This window comes from Petromyzon marinus, chromosome 19 (genome assembly GCF_048934315.1).
Source record: "Petromyzon marinus isolate PM22_M1 ecotype Great Lakes invasive population chromosome 19, UKy_Petmar_22M1.pri1.0, whole genome shotgun sequence".
Lineage (NCBI taxonomy): Eukaryota > Metazoa > Chordata > Hyperoartia > Petromyzontiformes > Petromyzontidae > Petromyzon > Petromyzon marinus.
In genome coordinates, this window is record NC_133685.1 from 5,567,028 (window position 1) to 5,586,323 (window position 19,296).

Here is a 19,296-nt window from a genome sequence, read left to right on the forward strand (position 1 = left end):
ACCCATCCTGGGCCCCAGCCCCCTTTCACCATTCGAAATTTACCAGAGTGGAAGAGCACGGTCAAACCAACATTATCGAATACCGCACGAATGAACCGGCATGTCGGCGCTCTCATCTCCGAATTGCAGCCGAGCAAGAGCGGCTGGAAAGAGAAGAGGCGGAGCGGCGAGCCGAGGAGGAGCGGATGCTGGCGCAGATGGACGAGTCGGAGCGGCTGGAGTACGAGCAACGGCGGCGGGAGGAGGAAGAGCAGAGGAGACTTGCGGAGGAGCAACGACGCAGGGTGATGGAGGAAGAGGCTCGTCTCGCCATGGAGGAGGCTATGCGACAAGCTCGCTTTCTGGCCAAGTGAGATCCGTACATCTCTGCCGGGGAACTGCTTAACAGGAGCCGATCTTTCCTTTTGAACAAAAACTCAACACATTTGCCAATAACTCTGCCCGAGAGAGGAAAAAATACGTGATAGAGAACGTTCCTGGCAATGGCCCTTCTTCGTAGCGGAAATGTGACTGGTTATATAGTTTTCCTTTTAAGGCAGTGTTGTTGACGAACGTGTTGAGTCTGTGTTTATTGTGCTTGTGCACCCACTGCCAATTCAGCACTGCCAATGCAGCATCAGCAAATAATGTATTCAACACTATAAAAGTGATTTTAGAGAGTCATTATTTCCTACACTTTATGCTGATCAAATTTTATTTTTTAAAAAGACATAACACAGCGTGCACATTTTAATTTCTGAGCACTGGTCATATTTGATGAACTCGTCCAATATTATAATAACCTTGTTTAACGGTTGAACCCGGTGGCTTTCGACTGAAAGTCCAATTAGGCAGCCTCTAGACAGCAGCAGCTCCAAAAGGCTTCATAAATCAATGAAACGCCACGGATCAAAGATTACATCTAATGAGCATAAATGTGGCCAATTGCACAACCAGTGAACAAACCAATGAGGAGCCACGACCGTGTTTAAATCACGCGGCCAGCTTTTCTTTTATGGCTCCCTGACCCGACGTCGTGAAAATCTCTTTACAGGCAGCAGGCGGAGCTGGAACGCCACCTCATGTTTCACCGTGAGCTGTGGCTGGAGACGAGCGGGATGGAGCAAACGCAGGACGTGTCTCGGCCGTGGGTCTACTCGTACTACGAGCTCCTGCAGATGCTGGGACTGCAACGGCCAGAGCTGGAAGCAGGGCAGCACGTTGACTGAGCCGCTAAAGGTCCCACCGACAGGGAAATGTCATATCCTGGGCCCCGCGGGCCGAATGCCCGTCCATGGTTTTATTTCATACGACCCACCGGTCACATGAGGCCTACCATTTCGAAACGGCCCGCAAACCATATGTATCCATTACTCCAAGCATCTTATCGCACTAATCCGGCACCAGAAGGGAATATTTTTGACCTCGTAACGCCACCATGTTTCGAATTTTAGCATCACACTCGGGAACTTTTGAGTATACAGGGTGGTCCAGATGTCGTGACCCGCACCATGGGGCACCACGGTGGCTAGGAGCTGTTGACTACCTCGCCTGGTATACAAGAGTTCGTGGGTTCAATCCCGACCCTGATGCCTGTATATTTGGAGTTTAGATGTTCTCCCCGTGGTTGCATGGCTTTTTATTCAGGTCCTCCGGTTTTTCCCTCAACATTTAGGTACATGCATTTCGAGTATTTGGCTGCTATACACGCAATAAGCCACTTCGTTGAGCTATCATTTGGGGGCAGGTCGCTTCTGAAAAAGTTATATAGCTCAGTGGGCCTTACCTGGTAAAATAAAATAATCAGTTTAAACAGAGCTGCTTGCGGCCCGCCAAGTGAGTTTTGATGTCCCATTCCACACTTGGAAAGGAAAATGTTCCCCCACCCCTTCCCTTGAAACGTGGTCGCCAATGGTTGTTCACTTTCACCAACTGCAGCTTCAGTGCTTCAACAAATTTCATTGAATTGTCAAATTGAGTTCACGTTCCATGTGTACTCGATAGGGTAAGTCGATTTTAATATAAAGCATCACAGCACTTAAATCTACATATGCGTTCATTGCTAATAGCCCATAAAGCTAACATAGTTGAAGCCATTTTTATAAATATAGGATTTTCATATTTTGGGTTGCTTCACAAAGGTTGTAACTGCCAAAAATGTTACTTAGAACCTTTTTGGAATACCTCAAGAAGGGTAAAGCTGTTTTGTAGCTTGTTTGCACTAATATATTCTGATTCAAAGCAAATGCTGAAACATATTCTTAGTATTTCCAATCTAGGGTGTTTTACTGCATATGCTATTCGTGGATCTTGTTGTTGGTAGATTACCGAGCAAGCTCATGTGGTGGAGCATGAAATAAAAGGGAGTGCCAGAGATATACATCCATCTGATAAGGCTTGAACCAAGACTGGCAAATCCAGGTACAAAGAAAGAGTGTACACGGTGCAGTTGTCAGTAAAGGTTGGAGTCCATAACGGTTCTTTAGCGAGTCCACTTAAACTTCTCATGGTGCTGGACATGCAAGAAACATTCTGAAAGAAGCACTCTGTTGTTGTGTGTCGTTGGCATATCATATTAATGCGATGTGGGAAGACCAAATACGTGGAAAATTACTTGGAGAATTAGCGAGTATGTCGAAGTAGATCCAAGATGGAATGTGGTGTGTGACACTGGTAGTGCAGAAGGGAAGACGGAACAGAGAGTACAGCTAAGACAGTGGCTACTCCACGTGAACGAGTTCCCATATCTAGGGCTGACCTCACAAGACAGCGACGTTCAACACAAAGTGAGTCAAAAAACTGTGAAGTAGAGAGAAGTGAGTGGAGACGACGCCACTGAAGATAAAAGACATGTAGGATGTTGTCAGACCTGTCCTGTGCTCACGTATGGAATAGAAATCTGGGTTAGAAAGAAAATAGAACTGCAAAGCAACAGATATGAAAGATGATGAGATGGGTGCTGGGACCGATTAGGAAACACATTGGCAATAAAGTTGGAGGGAGGTTAGTGGCGCTGTTCATAAAGCCAAAATTGATAGGAAACAAGCAAAGGTGGTTTGGTCACGGAGAAAAGGATGCGATGAGTACGTTGCAACGGGAAGTAGAAATTGCTGGCAGTTGAGAGCAGGAGAGGCCCAAGTAGAGATGGATGATAACAGCGAGGACATGGAGGCAGTTTAAGAGTCAGAGGGGCAATCACTGGAGATGCATAAGAATGTAAAGAGGACAAAGGCAGACCTCAAGCACTTGTGATCGATGCCAGGAATGAGTTGGTGTTTTACCTATCAGTAAACAATCATTTTGGCACAAACTCTATGTTTTAATATAATTACTGGAATTTAGAAATATGCATCCTATTATGAGATTATAACCTTACACAACTGTATTATTTTAGGTTTCTTTGTTGATCCAATTACAAAATACACAGTCTACACAAAATACACAAATAAACAGAATTTTGTTTGGTAATTAAAAAAAATCTAGAGAAAAATGCAATAAATTATTCTTTGCAAACTGTGCCAAGGGCATGTTTCACCCATCAAATATATATATACAATTGCATAACGATGTCCAATTACAGTTGGGAGATTCCTGCTGGCCTCTGTGGGCTGTTCTGACACATTGGGCACACCGCTCAGTGAGATTTACAAATCGATTATTTATCTGACATTACGATGGCTTAATTTAAATAAATTTGGCGGGAAAAATTGCAAGCCTCCAGTCATAATGCTCCCCAGTGAAATGTTTTACATTCTCAGCTAAATTCAAATACATATACACATGAACATTGAACGAACATTTTATTGAAGTTGAAAAAATTCACAGCTACTAGTTTCCTTTGCAAATTACTGCTTGAGCACAAAATCTCTATTCTGAGGGTTATTTGCAACGCAGCTTGCTCAAATAACACGAAAGCTAAGTCGCAAATATAGCAAATATTTAACGACAAATGTTTTTAAAGTCTGGCATCTCATCTGCAAATTAACCGATGTGTCAATATTAAAAGAATTCCAGTACACCGACTCTGATGTTCATTTCTCAGTCGGATGCATCCGGCCGCAGCCTTCTGAACTTTGCCTGAAAATTGCACTTGTTGCTGTTCAAAATGTTGATGCCATGCTTCTCAAAATCATAGCCAACGCTCTGGAGGACCTGCAAGCGGTGGCTCAGCGTCTTCAAACTGAACTCCAGGCAACGCGGCCTCTCCAGCACCTGGTGGATGGTGATACCCGAGGCCAGCAAGCAATGCAACTTCTCCAGCAGGTTCTCCAGGGAGAAGTAGAGGAAGTAGGAGTACTTCTTGAAGAACACCTTCACCTCCTGGTCGTTGCAGCCTTGCTGAAGGCACTCGCTCCAGAAGGCCTCGAGCTTCCGCTTGAGGCTCTCGCTGGACATGTCGAGCGCGTCGGTGCTGTTCGCCGTCAGGAAGCCGAGCAGCTCCTTGTCCGTGAGCTGAAGCCGCGTCACCAGGAACTCCATGTTGGTCTTGACCCGTTTGGTGCTGCGGATGAGGATGTACACGTTTCGCGAAATGACCTGCGCGAGGGTAAAACGAATTTGTGATCCACAGCGTTTAAAACGAATGCGCACAGTACCATGACGGCCCATCAAAAACCTAACTTAGTCCATTTAAAAGTTCTCTCAACTACTATTCAACGTAAAAACAAATATAAAAGGTAAAAACGCAGCTCATAGTAGTTACTGGAGTTACTGTATAGTACTCTGGCATTTATGTGCAGCTAGGAGATGCAGCGAACAAGTCGGTCATTGCTTTTGCACGCCGTCCCATTTTTTTCTTTAAGGCATTTGATTTCAAAACTAATTTTAATTCAATCTTTAGGGGTTCGCCCGTTAAAAACAAACATCCCTATGCAGAACCCTCCTAAGAGAGAGCCTGGCGACTCAGGCCATCCTGGGTCACTAAACAAAATTTTCATAAACACAACAAAAAGACTCAAACCTGTTGCGCAAAAATGTCGGGGTCCCCGCCTCCCAGCGAGACGCAGGTACATTTCAAAAAGTCCACCATTTGCTTGTTGAGCTCCGGGGTGTTGGATAACGCCCTGGGAGCGGTGGAGAAGATGCGCAAAATGTCCTTCTTGGCGAGCCCCAGCGACGTGAAGTACTCGATGTTTTCCGCCAACGTGGCGTTGTCCGAGGAGCGGAAGAATGCCTCCGGGGAGCGCATGACGATTTTGAGGACGTCCCCATCGGAGTTGAAGAATTTTCTCCACAGCGTCCACCGCTCCTCGAGGTGTTCGGCAGAGCGGCTAAGGGAGCGCGGGTACCTACATACGATGCTGGCCACCACCTGCTGAGAGGCCCCTTTGCCCTTGAGGAAGTCGATCAAGTCGACGCTGCCTTTCAGCTTCTTCAGAACGCCGAGTGCCTGCCTGTGGAGTGCGAGATCCACTCCAAGGTCGTCCAGCTTCTGCATCATCTCGGCGGAGGGCTCCGACACACTTGCACGGACCGCGGGATGACTGGTTGTTTGACAGCAGCGAACCTGCCCCTTCCCGCACACTTCAAGGTGGCAGATTGCTTTCGAGAGGGTACGGGGTACCACCCAGCGATTTTGTAAATGGGTCGTTTGTACTTTTAGGTAGAAGAAGCATGCTTGTGCCACGATCCTCCTCACGTGAAAGGGCTGCCAGCCGAGCATGTCTGACGCATGAGAATCCTGTTGGAAGACAGAACCCACAGGGCATTAGAAAACATGGACACATCCGTTACCAGGTGAGTTTGCCCATTTGACGCCTGGGTAATCATTAGTGGCTTTCACATTTGTTAATGGCCCAGACAGCACAAAGAGGATTCAATTCATTTTAACCTGATTATTTAATTTAACACGTAGGATTTCGCGACTGATATTATCCATAAGAGGTTTTTCGTTTAGATCGCGTAAATATATAAATGTGTCGTTAAACACGCCACCACCCGACACAGCCAATTAGTGAGGTTTGTCATGTAAATAAAACATGCCGAATCGTTACTAGTTCAGCACATCGGTGTGTTGGAGAGTAAACCCACAACATTGTGGTGTGTTAAACTATTAACGAATTGGCCCGTTTTTGTTTACGTGACAAATCCTACTTAATTGGCTGCGTGGGCTGGTGGCGGAATTTCACGACGCAATTATATTCACACGATATAACCCAAACGAAACCTCTACTGTGGACAGCGTAACGCTCTGCAACAACGCAAGCCGTGGTTGCATAACACAGCACCAGTATAGGAATAGGTTTTATACCCTTTTAACTGGCACGAAAACTGACACCTTTATTCAAGGCATCATGTTTGCAATAACCACAACACAAGCAGTCAAAATGCAAATAATAATATGCACTGTCCTTGAATTTGATTGGTCCACACCCGAGACAGCTTTTCTTAGAGCCTAGTCTCCACTGGTGTTGGACCAGATGACACCAAAAGGCGTACAACTCAAAAACAGCGCACTATTAGAGTATTGAGGGCTCGGGGTGAGCATTTACATTATGATACCTCCTTTGCCAGTAACAAGATATAGGAATAAGGTTTTACCCTTTTAACTGGCACAAAAAACTGACACCTTCATTCATAATGTACACAGTGCGACAATCATTGACGGTCATCACAAAAGCCTTCGTGATGATTAAACCGATAACCGCATCGCACAAACGAATCGCGGCTGCGACTGGACTCTTTACTCACCAACGCGAGTGGCCACACGGCGCTACCGAATCGATCAGACTCGGCACCCGCAAACTCTGCAAATTGTGAATGATCCCAAAAAGCGGCGCCTTAATAACGACGCCGATCAGAGGAGAGCGCCCGGCGATCTCTGCAACAACAACAACCACCACCACCACCCACACCACAAAGCAACGGTACATTCATGGAGCAAAACGAATTCGGCGGGCACTTTAGGAACGAACACCCCCCTCAACAACGTTAAGGCGTAAAATAAATGAACGCGCCACAGTTTGGGGACGCACATGGGACACGCGCACGTGTCTACGAACTAGATCCGGGGCACGCGCGTTGCCGGTTCACGGCCACCCGCCCGCCCGCCCCCTACAAAGGCAAAGGTCCCCCGCGTAGCCTGTAACAGACGCCAGTAAGTTGCTGTGGAGTAGCGTGCAGCCAGCGTCTCTGAAAGGCCCCGGGCCACTTGTTGGCACACGGGGGATCGGGGTTGGTTGGGTGGCCGAAACAAACTGCGCCCGGTCGACTTTAGCCTCTTCCCCCGGTGGCGGTGTTTACTGCACAGCGCGTTGAGCCTGCCGCTAACCGCTGCGCCACCGCTCCCCACAACATCGCCCCGCCCCATCGGCCCCTCCCACCCGCCCCCAACATCGCCCCACCCCCAACATCGCCCCATCCCCAACATCGCCCCATCCCCAACATCGCCCCACCCCCAACATCGCCCCGCCCCATCGGCCCCTCCCACCCGCCCCCAATATCGCCCCGCCCTCCCTCACATCGCCCCACCCCCCTACATGCCACCCCCGCGTCTCGGACAACCGCACCGCGGTTAAATAAATAAATACACCGTTTAAAAATAAATTTATGCAAACCAACACACCTGAAGACGACCGTTTGTGTTATGGTCGAAACGTCGTGAGAATTTTTATTGTTATATATATATTTTATTATTTTGTTGTTTCCCTTCAACGTGACTTTACCGAAAGAACTAAGATTATAACCGCACCGCGATTCGTAATTCCCGTGACGTCACGAGCCTTCTCCGCGCATGCGCAGTGGGGTCGCGGGCTTCGTGTGTAACACGTGGGGAGTTTTTTTGCGTGTGCGGGACCGCAGTAGCAGCGGCGGCGCTCTCAAAAGCCGTCGAAAGTTTGTAACGTCGCCGCTTTTGTCAAAAACACAGCGACAATGCTCGTCCTGTTCGAGACCGCGGCGGGCTATGCCATCTTTAAGGTAAAAAAAAGCGTCCGTTGTACCCGAATGTGTTATTTGCGCGAAAGAGGGAAAAACATATTTAAGGCCTTTTTTTTTTGGCCTGGCACGTGGTTGCAAATTATCCGAGGGGCCTTCTGCGGCCTTCGCTCCACGTTGCCGCGCGGGTTTCCTTCGCGAGGCTCCCCGTTGGTGGCAGCGGCCTTCGCCCGGCCGATCGCAGCCTGCTGCGGCTCGCCCCCTTCGCCGATGACCCCAGCACGTTGGCGGCGGAATGAACGCGGCCTAAGCCGCAACGTGGGCCTCCCCCCCCACCGCAATGCCGTTACGCGTTGGAATTTCTCCCGTCTCTTCTTGCCCTGGGTCTCTTTCCCGCCCCCCACTCCTCCACTGCCCCCAACTACCTACCATAGCATGTGCTTTGGTGATATTGCGTAGTTTATGTGCGGTGTTTGTTTGATTTTTTTTTACAATCTCAATGTTTTTACTGACGATGCTAGTTGCAATTATTGGCGCAACGTCGTACTCGGGTTGTAAATGTTGTGGATTTGCGCTCCCAGCATACCGGTGTGCTGTAGTAGTAACGAATTGGCCACGTTCTGTTTACGTGACAACCCTTACTAGTTGGCTGTGTCGGGTGGTGGCGGGTTTAACGACACATTTACGCGATCTAACCCCATAAAAAACTTGATGGATAATGTCGGTCGCGAAAGCCTACAAATAACTTATCCTGCTTATGAGAGCTAGAATGAAGTTTCGAGTGCGTAAAGAAATCTCCATCGGCTGTGTTTGGAATCCACTGCTGGATGATGAATGACTAGACGCCAGCTATCTCACGATTCTGCGATGTTATCCCAAACGAGATCACCTGCTGGCACACGCGTTGATTCCATCGCTCCGTCTCCCTGAGACGTCGGCGTTCCCATTCATTGCCTTTTAAAATGCAGGATCGACATTCGGTCTGGAGACTGCGAGGGGTTTTGCTCGGATGGATGGATGTAGGTCCTGGTGAAAAAGTCCCCCGGATGAGTTTAGATCCCCGGCGTGTTTTAACGAACGAGCGCCAAAACGATCGCTTTCATCCTTCTTGCCACGTGCTCTCTCAGGTGCTGGACGAAAAGAAGATCCAGGAGGCGGACAACATCTGGAAGAACTTCGAGACGGCGGAAAAGGCGAATAAGATGTAAGGACCGTGGAGAAAAAAAGTTAATAATAGCTGTAAAGTGTTTAGTATCGATTTTTATACTTGGAGTAGACACACAGCTGTGAATCCGCCTTGCAAGTACAGTACAGGGTGGTGGTCTAGATGTCTTGTGACCCCGTCTCCCAATTAAATTACCCCAAAACATGTTATTCCCTTTGCATATTAATCTAAATGAACGTTACTTTTTAAAAAAAAAATATTACGTTTTTAATAAGACATGGACCACCCTGTACAGCGCTTGGAGCACCAATTGTTTGATCCGACCTGCCTCTTCGATTCTAAAGTGAACTTTCCCGGGACCACGATTCTGTTTAATGGGTTCGTACTTTTACATTGGGCATACATAGGGTAAAAACCTATTACCATATATAGGTGGATAGCGGCTGTAAAGATGTATTTTTTTAGATTGGGGTGAGTTCGCAAACTCATTGATTCAAATCGAGTCTTAAAACCACTAAACGTGCATGGGATTGTGTTTTAGGGTTTGTTTTAAATTACTGTTAAAATAGTAATTGGCCTCTCCGTGCGTTCTGAACTAGACTAATCGACCGAAACGTCGCCAACTATATACTTTTTCAGGACGGTGTAAGTGACGAATGTGAGTTTTTTTCGACCCGTTATTTGTTTACATAAGATACTTTTACAATTTAAGAAAAGTATGTCATATGTAATAGACCAAGTATACGAATCCACCAAGGATCGTTACATCTCATTTAATCGCGTGTCTAAGTTAATTCAGTCTCTTTTTAAAACACTTAAATCTATAGAATACTCAAGAGATGGTTCTGTAGAATGTCGTTTGTATCGACCATGTAAATTACCTTTTGTGTGCATTCCTGTGTCGATTTTTTTATACAGGTCTCCTTTGCAATCCTTTTGTGTTCATTCCTGTGTTGATTTTTTTATCGAGGTCTCCTTTGCAATCATGAATTGCAATTGAACCAGGCTCTCTTGCCTGGCTATACATAGTAAAACAGAATTCGTCAATGGAATAGTGATGTTACTCTTAAGATGCTGGCGTATATAAAACTAGTCACTGGGTCTGGCAACTCCACCCTGTTGAAATGCCACTGTTGTCTAGTCCATACGCTGCATGATTTATCTTTGTACTCCCCACTTGTTAACTTTGTGCAGCGTCAAGCTGAAGCACTTTGAAAAGTTTCAAGACACAACAGACGCGCTGGCAGGTGAGTGATCCTCGTGCGAGGCCACTGGCTTTGGACGACGGTCTTTGAATTTGTGCAATTTAGCCACTTTTTTTTGCACTGCTCGCAAACTGTTGTCGATGATGCATGAATTTATAGGCTGAATGCAAAGTGATGCACGATTTATTCGTCACTACCACTGAGACAACAGACCAATAACCTTGTGTTCATTACCCATGTACAGTCTTATGTACAATAACATAATGTCTTTTTCCCAGAAAAAAAAATCGATTTTTAAGACTATTTTCAGGATGGTCTTGCTTGAAGATAGATGTTTGACCACATCCGTCAATTAATACATGGTGCTTCAAAAAAATGTTAACTCTTACGTGGGACTCGTTTTTAATGGAAAAAGAACGAATACTACACTGTAACATAACAATTGTATGTTAATAGCTTCAAAAAGTCCCCACTTGTTCGCCATCATTGTCAACGCGTGCCTGGAATCTTCTCCAGGTGGTCTCCAGAGCCCGGAGGCAGCACATTTCTTGTGGTGGTGTTGCAAATTCTCGGAAGTGTTAACATATTTTTTGAAGCACCCTGTATTTTGCATCTTGGAGTAAACCACAGTACCCGGAGAACCCACATTAGGGGGAGTGGTGGGGTAACCATCAAGGTCCTCCACATTGCCCTCCTGCCATCTGGCCACTTCCCATCCTAAGCCTTGCAACACCTGGTGTTCTCTGGCAGTCTCCCATCAAAGCACCAAGAACACTTGGACCTGCTTAGCTTTGAATAATTGATTATGTGGGGTGCTTTTAGAATGATACGAGGTGCTAGCAATTGTATAGAGGGCATAATACAATTCTGCACAGGTGAGTTTAGACTTATTATTCATGAGAACAATTCACTTTAATGCCATTTCCATGGAGTTTATTGGCCCAGAAGTGGCTTAGTACGTCGAATAATTATTTGAGAGACGCATAGCAGCGTCTGAGTGTGTTCTGCCAAGTGTAAACGCCGCTGTAGTTGACCGGGCGTCTCTCTGCAGCTGCCACAGCGGCGGTGGAAGGGAAGGTGGGGAAAGCCCTGAAGAAGATGCTCAAAAAGCTGGTGGCAAAAGAAGCGCACGAGCAGTTGGCAGTCGCCGATGCCAAGCTGGGAGGAGCCATTAAGGTAAGGATTCAACAAACATGCACGTGTAAAGGTTTAATATGAACTTTCATAGCTGGTGAAATTAAAACTGGTCACTATCCCCCTTGCCCTGGGTCATTGAATTTTTTTTTTAAATCGTGGTTGTCGATCATAGGCCAAAAAATGGCAAGCAGCCAGCAATGCATGGTACGATGAAGGGTGTAATAGATAATTGGTAAAACACATTTCATGTCTTGAGTAAGGGTATATGAATCTTGCGATAAAGATGATGGGAGGGAAGTCCAGGTGACATCTTCCCTGCTGTCGAGCAGCACTCGAAAACGGTGCTTTTAAAACGTTACATCTGAAATATCGAATAAAACGTTGCCAATGATGCATCACATTTCCATCTGATAACAAATGCAGAATCTATTGGAAATTCGTCACTACCTCTGAGGCAACTGTGAAAGTAGCTGTTACGCCGGTGCTTTTGATGTCCACTTCTTTTGTGGTGGGTGGGATTTCAGCTGGGAGGAGTTCCCGTGTAACTGGCACCGCTGTTCGACTTGCTTTCAGGACAAGTTGAACATGAGTTGCGTTTACAACACGGCGGTGACGGAGCTCATGAGAGGCATCCGCTCGCAGATCGACAGCCTGATCACGGGCCTCCATCCACGCGAGATGAGCGCCATGTCCCTGGGTCTTGCGCACAGGTACTGGACGCATGAGAGTCATGGCTCTGTTTGTTAATGTCTATCAACAGACCTCTTTAGTTCTTTCTAGCCACAAATAAATACATTTTGGCCTTCCAGACTAATATAGCCCAGCAGCATTTGTTTAAGTAAGCAAACTCTGGACCGGTTTTAGCCTTCTTGGTCTCATCAGCAGAGTCGGGCTTGTTAAACAAGTGCTGCAGGGTTGTTAACTGCTTTTGGCAAGAACATTCTATGCAAACATTTGGATGCTTTTAAATTGAACAGTAGGTCACACCGGTCCAGAGTTTGATTGCTTAAACAAATGCTGCTGGATAATATTATTGGTCTGCAGGTTTGTATTCCTTAATGAGCGGTTAACAAATGTGAACGTGTTTTTTGTGATAACGAGAGGTGTCAATGCTTTGATGATTATGCTCACGATACGTGCATAGAAGCGTGCTCGTGATAATCTTTTTATTGCAAGCGTGGTACGTTATAAATATTACGCTCGTTTACCTAGGAAAGCCTCTCTGAGTCTCAAGACTCTTTTACGAGGATCCTGGGAAGTTTTGGACAGTTCTCTTTAACGTCTTTATGTAGAGTTCTTTGACCACACGTTGTGTGCCTTTAATGTACCCTGCTGGCCGATGATGATGCTCATACGATAACCTGACTTAATCCTGAAGGTTTATCAGTCACTACCTCAACTGAGGCCTGCTTTACTGTAGGGGAAAAGATCGTGTAAAATCTATTTTAATGGATTTGTATCTTAATAGTTCATCCACTAACGGTGCTATAATGCACCACAATGATAATATATTTGTTTTCATTTAATTGACTTGTAACAATTCAACTGATTTGGAGGATGGCGAGTCATTATAGGTCTAATGATAATGAGCTCAGGAAATGAATGAAGATGTACTGTATTCTAAAGCAGTGTATATAACAGATAATCTTGCTTTGGCTTTTCAGGAACGTTTCCTGCATGTTCCTAATGTCTGATTCTTTTCACATTTTATTGTCAGCTTATCACGGTACAAGCTCAAGTTCAGCCCGGACAAGGTGGACACGATGATTGTCCAGGCCATATGTAAGTGATACCATGAGAATAGTTGCATCCACTTCATATACAAGTGTAATTCAATCAATCCGTAAAGCTAAATCGGCGTGAGACTCCCATAAATCACGTGACTTGTGTGGCCACCCCCACTTTTTTTTAGTCCTTCCCTTCTCACTTCCCCCCGTGACAACACTGCTCCTCCGTGCACCTCACTTACGCTTGCTCCTTCTCCCATTATTCCTTCCCCTCTCATCACATTCTCATCCTCCGACATCTTGACCTGATCAGTCTTCCTCCCCTTCCTGCCCGGTGTTCCTTATTTCTTCCTGGTGCACATCCCGAGTCCCGTCAAGGGGACATGCATCCCAACATCTCCATTCCCTTTGCCGTTCCTGTTTCTTTTTTCCGCTACAAGAATAAAAACGTTTCCGAATAATATAACCTCGTCGATTTTTTTGCTTTATATTTTTTTATATAGCCCTCTTGGATGATCTCGACAAGGAGCTGAACAATTACATCATGCGCTGCCGGGAGTGGTACGGCTGGCACTTCCCCGAGCTGGGAAAGGTGATCACCGACAACCTGGCTTACTGCAAGACGATCAAGAAGATGGGTACGTCTGCTCTTGCCAACGCCACGAAGCAAAGCTAGCTCTGCCTTGCCACCACGGCTGAGCTGCGATGAGCTTCTGCTTAAATACACTTACGAGTGTTTGAATGGCACCTCTGCTATGACCATGCCGGCCGATGATGATGCTCATACGATAACCTGATGAATTCTGAAGGTTTATCAGTCACTACCTCAACTGAGGCCTGCTTCACTACCATCGTTAGTCATTGTATATCTGTTGCGATCAAACTGCTGCTACCGTCAAGCTCACTCCTGCCCATATCCAGTGTAGCTCTTCAAGGCCTTGAAGAGCCTAGACCTGCTGCGCCATGGCCATTGGAAAAAAGGCGGCTGCATACTATAGGGGAAAAGTGTCGTAAAAATGTTTCATATTTATTTTAGTTAACTATCATAACCACGCAGATATGTTTAGAGTGCAAGCGATTAAGTAACAACAAATGTGTCTTTGCGTGAGGCACCCTGTTCTCATTTGCATTCGGTCCCTAGGAGCTCGGCTCATTTTACTGTCACGTGCGTAGGGTATTGACTCCTGGTTTGTTTGCCGGCACAGGTTTCCGAACGAACGCAGCCACCACAGACCTGTCGGACATCGTGCCCGAGGAGGTTGAAGCCGATGTCAAAGCTGCGGCGGAGATCTCCATGGGCACCGAGGTGTCGGACGAGGACATCACAAACATCACCTTCCTCTCTGAACAGGTCCGAGGAACGCTGCTGTGTTTTTAGTCTTCACAATTGCGTCGGTGTTTTGTAGAATATCGCCACCGGTTCACGATCTAGCCACTGATGGATAAATGCCAGGTCTCCCCGAGCCATAGCCCATATCTCTTGATCGTGCACTCCGATAATCCATCTAGCTCTTGCACACCAACCGATTTCATTGGTGGACATTCTGTTGAACGTGTTGCCCACCTTTGTGTTGAGCTAATATGATACGTTTGCGGGCAGCACATACATACGTCATGGACAGCACGCTAATGCACACTAGGAAAGCAACTCGTTTATAGTTGGCGTGCAAATCTGGAAATACTTTCTCTAATGAGTATGTTGTGTTAAAGTTACCACTATGGAGGGAGTACTCCCCAATAAGGATTTGTGTACGCGTCGCTGCTCTTGTAAACGAATAAAACGCCATCACTCAATACGAGCATTTAAGATGTCTTCAGGGAATCTAATCGGCAAAGAGGTTGATTTGCTTTTCAGACTCAAACCTGTTAGAGGATGGACCTTAGTTTGTCTCGCCTATTTCGAAACAGACATTGCAAATTCTTCGCTAAAATCTATCCTCGCGTTTGCTTCGTTGTGGTACGTGCGCCCTCAGGTGATTGAGATCACCGAGTACCGAGCCCAGCTGTACGACTACCTGAAGAACCGCATGATGGCAATCGCTCCCAACCTCACCATCATGGTGGGCGAGCTGGTGGGGGCTCGTCTCGTCGCCCACGCGGGTAATTTCTCGCCGCTTGGCCTTGTGAAGCCAGCTTCTCATTTCAAATAGCCAGCGGGAAACCGCACGTCTACCACAAGAGGGCCCGATGCTGGCATGGCTCGCATCTGCCAGTGGAAAATTGGCACTGGCGTCACTTTGTGGAACGTTGCATTTTGATATCGTTCGTGTTCAGGGCACATTTGCCATATCTGCGAATTCTGGCTCATTCGCTCTGTTTGTGCCATCGTTTAAAAGGTTCCCTGCTGAACTTGGCAAAGCACCCGGCCTCTACGGTACAGATCTTGGGGGCAGAGAAGGCTCTCTTCAGGGCCCTCAAGACGCAGCACGACACTCCCAAGTACGGCCTCATCTACCACGCCTCGCTGGTGGGACAGACGACACCAAAGAACAAAGGAAAGGTGAGTACGCTGCCGTCGTGTTTTAAAGGCTGTTGCAAAGCATCAACGTTGGCCATGATGGATTCAACTGCTGTGTGGAGGCCCTCCTAAAGCCATTGCCATCTTTCGGTCCTGCAATGTGTAATAATCCACATGGCACTTAAAGTGAGCCTATCCTTGTAAAATATAAATTAAAAATGTGTGCAGTTGAGAGGAAATTTACGTTGTAATTTTTAAAGTGTTTTTTTTGTTTAATGCTTGCACTAGTTATGGATTGCCCATGAACTCCTCTCTTCATTTCCCCCACGTACTGGGAATTGCTTAAGTAATCTGGTCAAGTGCAGGCATTTCCATCGAATGCATATTCATCATTTATTATAAAAATTTTCATGGGCATCCGAGGACGATTTGGTAATTATAAAAGGTAAAGGTGCTGCCCGGCAAGTGCTTGCTCAACGCCAATGCTCTGCTAGTGGCAAGCTTTGGATAGCCTCTCTAAAACATATTGGCTGTTTCGAAACTGGCCAGACAGCTTGTAAGAGTTGGGAATTGTATTTGCTTTTGAAACCGCGAGTGCCTTGTTTTTTTGTTTACGTGACAGATCTCGCGAATGCTTGCGGCAAAGTCCGCTCTGGCGATCCGCTACGATGCGCTTGGGGAGGATACGACGTCCGAGATGGGCCTGGAAAACCGGACCAAACTGGAGGCTAGGCTCCGGGAGCTGGAAGAGAAGGGGGTAAGGAATGCTGCTGCACCTGCCCGAGTGTGTGGGGGTCTTATTTTAACCGTCGTACAAAATGTGAATATGAAACGGTTACTGCGTGGGGTGCACACTTTGTAAATCTTCAACGTGGTTTCGGGTTGTACCGCGCGTCCTTCGACATGTGACCGATTTGCAGCTTCCTGAGGAATTGAATTCAGTTGCTTGAAAAAGGCTCCCCAAGCATGTTGGGCATTGTGCTGAACAGTTTACCGTGTCGTTGATGAATCCTGAGAGCTTTGTCACAACCTCGTCCTGAGACCTTGCCTGCTACAATGCCTTGCCACTTAAATACTTTTTGTCTTATCCATTCTGATTAATTTTCAGATTCAGCGAATCAGCGGCTCGGGCAAAACGTTGAGCAAGTTTGAAAAGTACCAGCACAAGAGGTGAGTAGGTGTACGTTTTCATTATTATTATTAACCCTGGTCAATCCGCTGCTGGACAAAGGCCTTGTGAAGCTTTTGTCACATCTCCAGAATTGCAAAAACACAAACAAATCCTTTTTACTACCCGACTGTGATTACTACCCGACTGTGACACGTAGCAGGACCCCTCTCCCTGAAAATCGCTCTTTGAGACTCCGTGAGGCTTTTACAACATAAGTGAATAAAAAGTTGTGCTTTTGCCCGTGTTGCTTTCTTGATATGCAGCCCGCTGATGATACTTGTATGATAACCTGATGAATAATGAGGGTTTTATCAGTCACTACCTCTTCTGAGGGCCTGCTTTAAAAAATTAAACGGCAAGAGCACAAAAAAACGACAACAGTCTTCCAGAATATTTGACAATGCGTACGCACGTGTAAAGGTTGTTGATTTTTTTTTAGGCGCGCGTGCGATTTTTTTTTTTGAGTAAAATCTAGATTTGAAGTTTTCGTGACTGCAGGGATCCATGCTCTTTGGTTCTTTCTGTAAAGTCACGTAGGTAGAAAAATATATTAAAGAGAGTAAGTTTGAGCTTTTTCAAACGTGGTTTGTCTCGGTTTGATCACAAGCTGTTGGGACGGGGTTTGTCTCGTCACCCTCCCCCCCTCCCTCCCCAGCATGGTGAGGACATACGACCCGTCCGGCGACTCGACGCTCCCGTCGGTGTCGAGGAAGCGCAAGATCGAGGAGGTGGAGGACGCTGGCGACATGCAGCCGCAACAACCAAAGAAGATCAAGAAGGAGAAGAAGGACAAGGCTATCGAGGCAGAAGGTGGGAAAGGGGGGCGGGGAGGATCGAGGGAGACAGGATTGTGTTGGGAATGCCCTCGAAGCGAGGGTTAAACATATCACGCACGCATACGGATTCTCTCTGTTGCTTTCCAACACGTGTCCCCAGCAGTGTTATTCAGAGTAATGCTCAATAATTAAGCTACGTTTCAAGCATCGCTGTGAGATGACGTAGCCTGCGTAATGACCACCGTGGGAAGGGGAGTATGGGCGCAGTTTTTTTCTAAATCCTTTTTAGCGCTGTTTTTCATCTTCGAGGCTTTGGGGTAACCCTCAATTGATAGGTTTGGCCCTTTATATGGGGAAAGTCCTAAATAGCAACACGACTTGAGATTAAACGGTGTGTTGGTAAAGTGTCATCTTTAAGAGAGTTGCCTTGCCACTCGCTATAGACGGGCCCTCGTGCACTGACATTTTAAACCCTCATTTTCGCACACACCCCCGCCCCGCCCCCCGGTTATCGCATCGGTGACGTGAAATTCACGATTTGTTTTTTTGTCTTGCGCTAATTCAACCCTCGGGGCTCACCAAAGCTTCCACGCCGTCGTCGTCGTCGTCAAAAAAGAAACGTGCGGTCGCCGAGCCTGAGAGCGGCGAGGACGTCGCGGGAAAGACGCCCAAGAAGAAGAAGGAAAAGTCCCTGGAGGTTGCAGGTAGGCATTGAAAGGAGCTCGCTGCTCTATTTGCTTGCATGTACTTCCCAAGCATACACCGGTTTTTTTTGCATGGGCAATGCGGTTGCGTTTTGCCGCTTTATATATTCCCTGCTGACACCGGTTTTCTCCTGCCCCCCCCCCCTCCGCCCTCCGCTCGCTAAAAATGCAACGATTGCTGTTGTTACCTCGCCCTTTGAACAGACTTTTTCTGTTTGCGTCCGTAAAGCGTGCAACGCAGGTCATTCCGCGCGACGGTTTCCGCTTTGTCTAATCGCCGTGTGCCGTCGTCTCGTCAAATCTAAAGAGACGGAGACTCCAAGCAAGAAAAAGAAATGTAAGAAGGAAAAGCATCAAGAGCAGGACGAGGCAGAACTTCCCAGCAAGTCCCCTGCGCAGGTGAAGCCGTTGGCAAAACTTTGTTGGCTACTCGCAACCCCGCGCACGCACGGCCCTTGGACATGACTGGTCCACACCACCCCTCCGTCTAACCAGCCAGCAAAACTTTTTATACTGTACAGTGAACGTACGTGTCCAATTTGAATGACCGTCCCGTCCTCCCCCTTCCCCCAACGTCCCCCACCCCTGCGTGCCTCCCTTTTGCACGTGAGGGGGGGGGGGGGGCCCCCCCCCCCTCAACTGACTGAAGTGGGGGTGGGGGGGGGACGTTCAACCTTCTACCGCTTGTGTATAGAGCCACTTGCCCCTGTGTGGATTTCGTCGTGTTTCCGAGCGGTCCGAGTCTCTGTTGTAACTCATTGGTTGTCTTTATTGTCTGCGTGCAGCCCTCTTCGGAGAAGAAGAAAAAGAAGAAGAAATGCAAGCAGGAAGACGATTAGACAAACAGGAATGTATGAAAGAGTGTCACTGTATCACGAGCGTGCAGTGGGCCTTGAAGGGTATCATACCTTTTTTTTTATACGCAACATTTCGGTGCGAATCGTAAACGATCGCTCAATGAGTTTGATCTGCCGATGAGCAGGTGCTGCGGTTGCTTGAAGTATGAGTTGATAGATGTGGCAGAATGTATAAACCGTCCGTGGAAAATTAAAAAAAAATGTACTTCCATTTGAGTTTGTGTTACATCATTTTGTAAATA

The 19,296-nt window shown here is 46.9% G+C and overlaps 3 protein-coding genes and 4 non-coding genes across 10 annotated transcripts in view; 6 read left to right on the forward strand and 1 right to left on the reverse strand.

The window, feature by feature from the left end:
• Nucleotides 1-3,995, forward strand: part of KIAA2012 (KIAA2012 ortholog) — a 33,456-nt gene extending 29,461 nt beyond the window's left edge. For all 4 annotated transcript variants that reach the window (XM_032957233.2, XM_032957232.2, XM_032957231.2 and 1 more), the window contains exons 24-25: nt 130-349; nt 1,034-3,995. In XM_032957233.2, coding sequence (XP_032813124.2) covers nt 130-349; nt 1,034-1,208 — 395 coding nt within the window. In that variant the 3' untranslated portion in view covers nt 1,209-3,995. The remainder of the gene's footprint in view (nt 1-129; nt 350-1,033) is intronic.
• LOC116943902 (transcription termination factor 1b, mitochondrial-like) lies at nt 3,763-7,269 on the reverse strand. Its single transcript, XM_032957230.2, has 3 exons — nt 6,670-7,269; nt 4,940-5,659; nt 3,763-4,515 (listed from the first exon to the last, which is right to left on the reverse strand). Exons 2-3 carry the CDS (start codon nt 5,639-5,641, stop codon nt 4,018-4,020), a joined length of 1,200 nt encoding a protein of 399 aa, XP_032813121.2. The 5' UTR covers nt 5,642-5,659; nt 6,670-7,269; the 3' UTR covers nt 3,763-4,017.
• Nucleotides 7,270-7,705: 436 nt separating this feature from the next.
• Nucleotides 7,706-19,265, forward strand: NOP58 (NOP58 ribonucleoprotein). The gene is made up of 16 exons (XM_032957229.2): nt 7,706-7,896; nt 8,982-9,058; nt 10,214-10,266; nt 11,276-11,400; nt 11,935-12,071; nt 13,079-13,143; nt 13,592-13,726; nt 14,294-14,439; nt 15,062-15,188; nt 15,425-15,588; nt 16,169-16,303; nt 16,655-16,716; nt 17,373-17,527; nt 18,078-18,197; nt 18,505-18,596; nt 18,983-19,265. The coding sequence occupies exons 1-16, from the start codon at nt 7,852-7,854 to the stop codon at nt 19,034-19,036; spliced, it is 1,692 nt and encodes a 563-aa protein (XP_032813120.2). The 5' UTR covers nt 7,706-7,851; the 3' UTR covers nt 19,037-19,265.
• On the forward strand, nt 10,352-10,439 carry LOC116944022 (small nucleolar RNA SNORD70). The gene has a single exon (XR_004403030.1). It is a non-coding gene; the product is annotated as a small nucleolar RNA SNORD70 (small nucleolar RNA).
• On the forward strand, nt 11,736-11,826 carry LOC142925187 (small nucleolar RNA SNORD70). The gene has a single exon (XR_012942268.1). It is a non-coding gene; the product is annotated as a small nucleolar RNA SNORD70 (small nucleolar RNA).
• On the forward strand, nt 12,692-12,772 carry LOC116944024 (small nucleolar RNA SNORD11B). Its single transcript, XR_004403032.1, has one exon. It is a non-coding gene; the product is annotated as a small nucleolar RNA SNORD11B (small nucleolar RNA).
• LOC116944023 (small nucleolar RNA SNORD11B) lies at nt 13,851-13,930 on the forward strand. The gene has a single exon (XR_004403031.1). It is a non-coding gene; the product is annotated as a small nucleolar RNA SNORD11B (small nucleolar RNA).
• Nucleotides 19,266-19,296: the final 31 nt, after the last annotated feature.

Bases quoted from the DNA above. Each gene is read 5' to 3' on its own strand.
- NOP58 (XM_032957229.2), top strand. From the start codon at position 7,852: ATGCTCGTCCTGTTCGAGACCGCGGCGGGCTATGCCATCTTTAAG. The intron at 12,072-13,078 runs GTACTGGACGCA...TTTTATTGTCAG, and splicing joins TCCCTGGGTCTTGCGCACAG to CTTATCACGGTACAAGCTCA. The intron at 18,597-18,982 runs GTGAAGCCGTTG...GTCTGCGTGCAG, and splicing joins CCAGCAAGTCCCCTGCGCAG to CCCTCTTCGGAGAAGAAGAA.
- LOC116943902 (XM_032957230.2), bottom strand. From the start codon at position 5,641: ATGCTCGGCTGGCAGCCCTTTCACGTGAGGAGGATCGTGGCACAAGCA. The intron at 4,516-4,939 runs GTTTGAGTCTTT...ACCCTCGCGCAG, and splicing joins CCGACATTTTTGCGCAACAG to GTCATTTCGCGAAACGTGTA.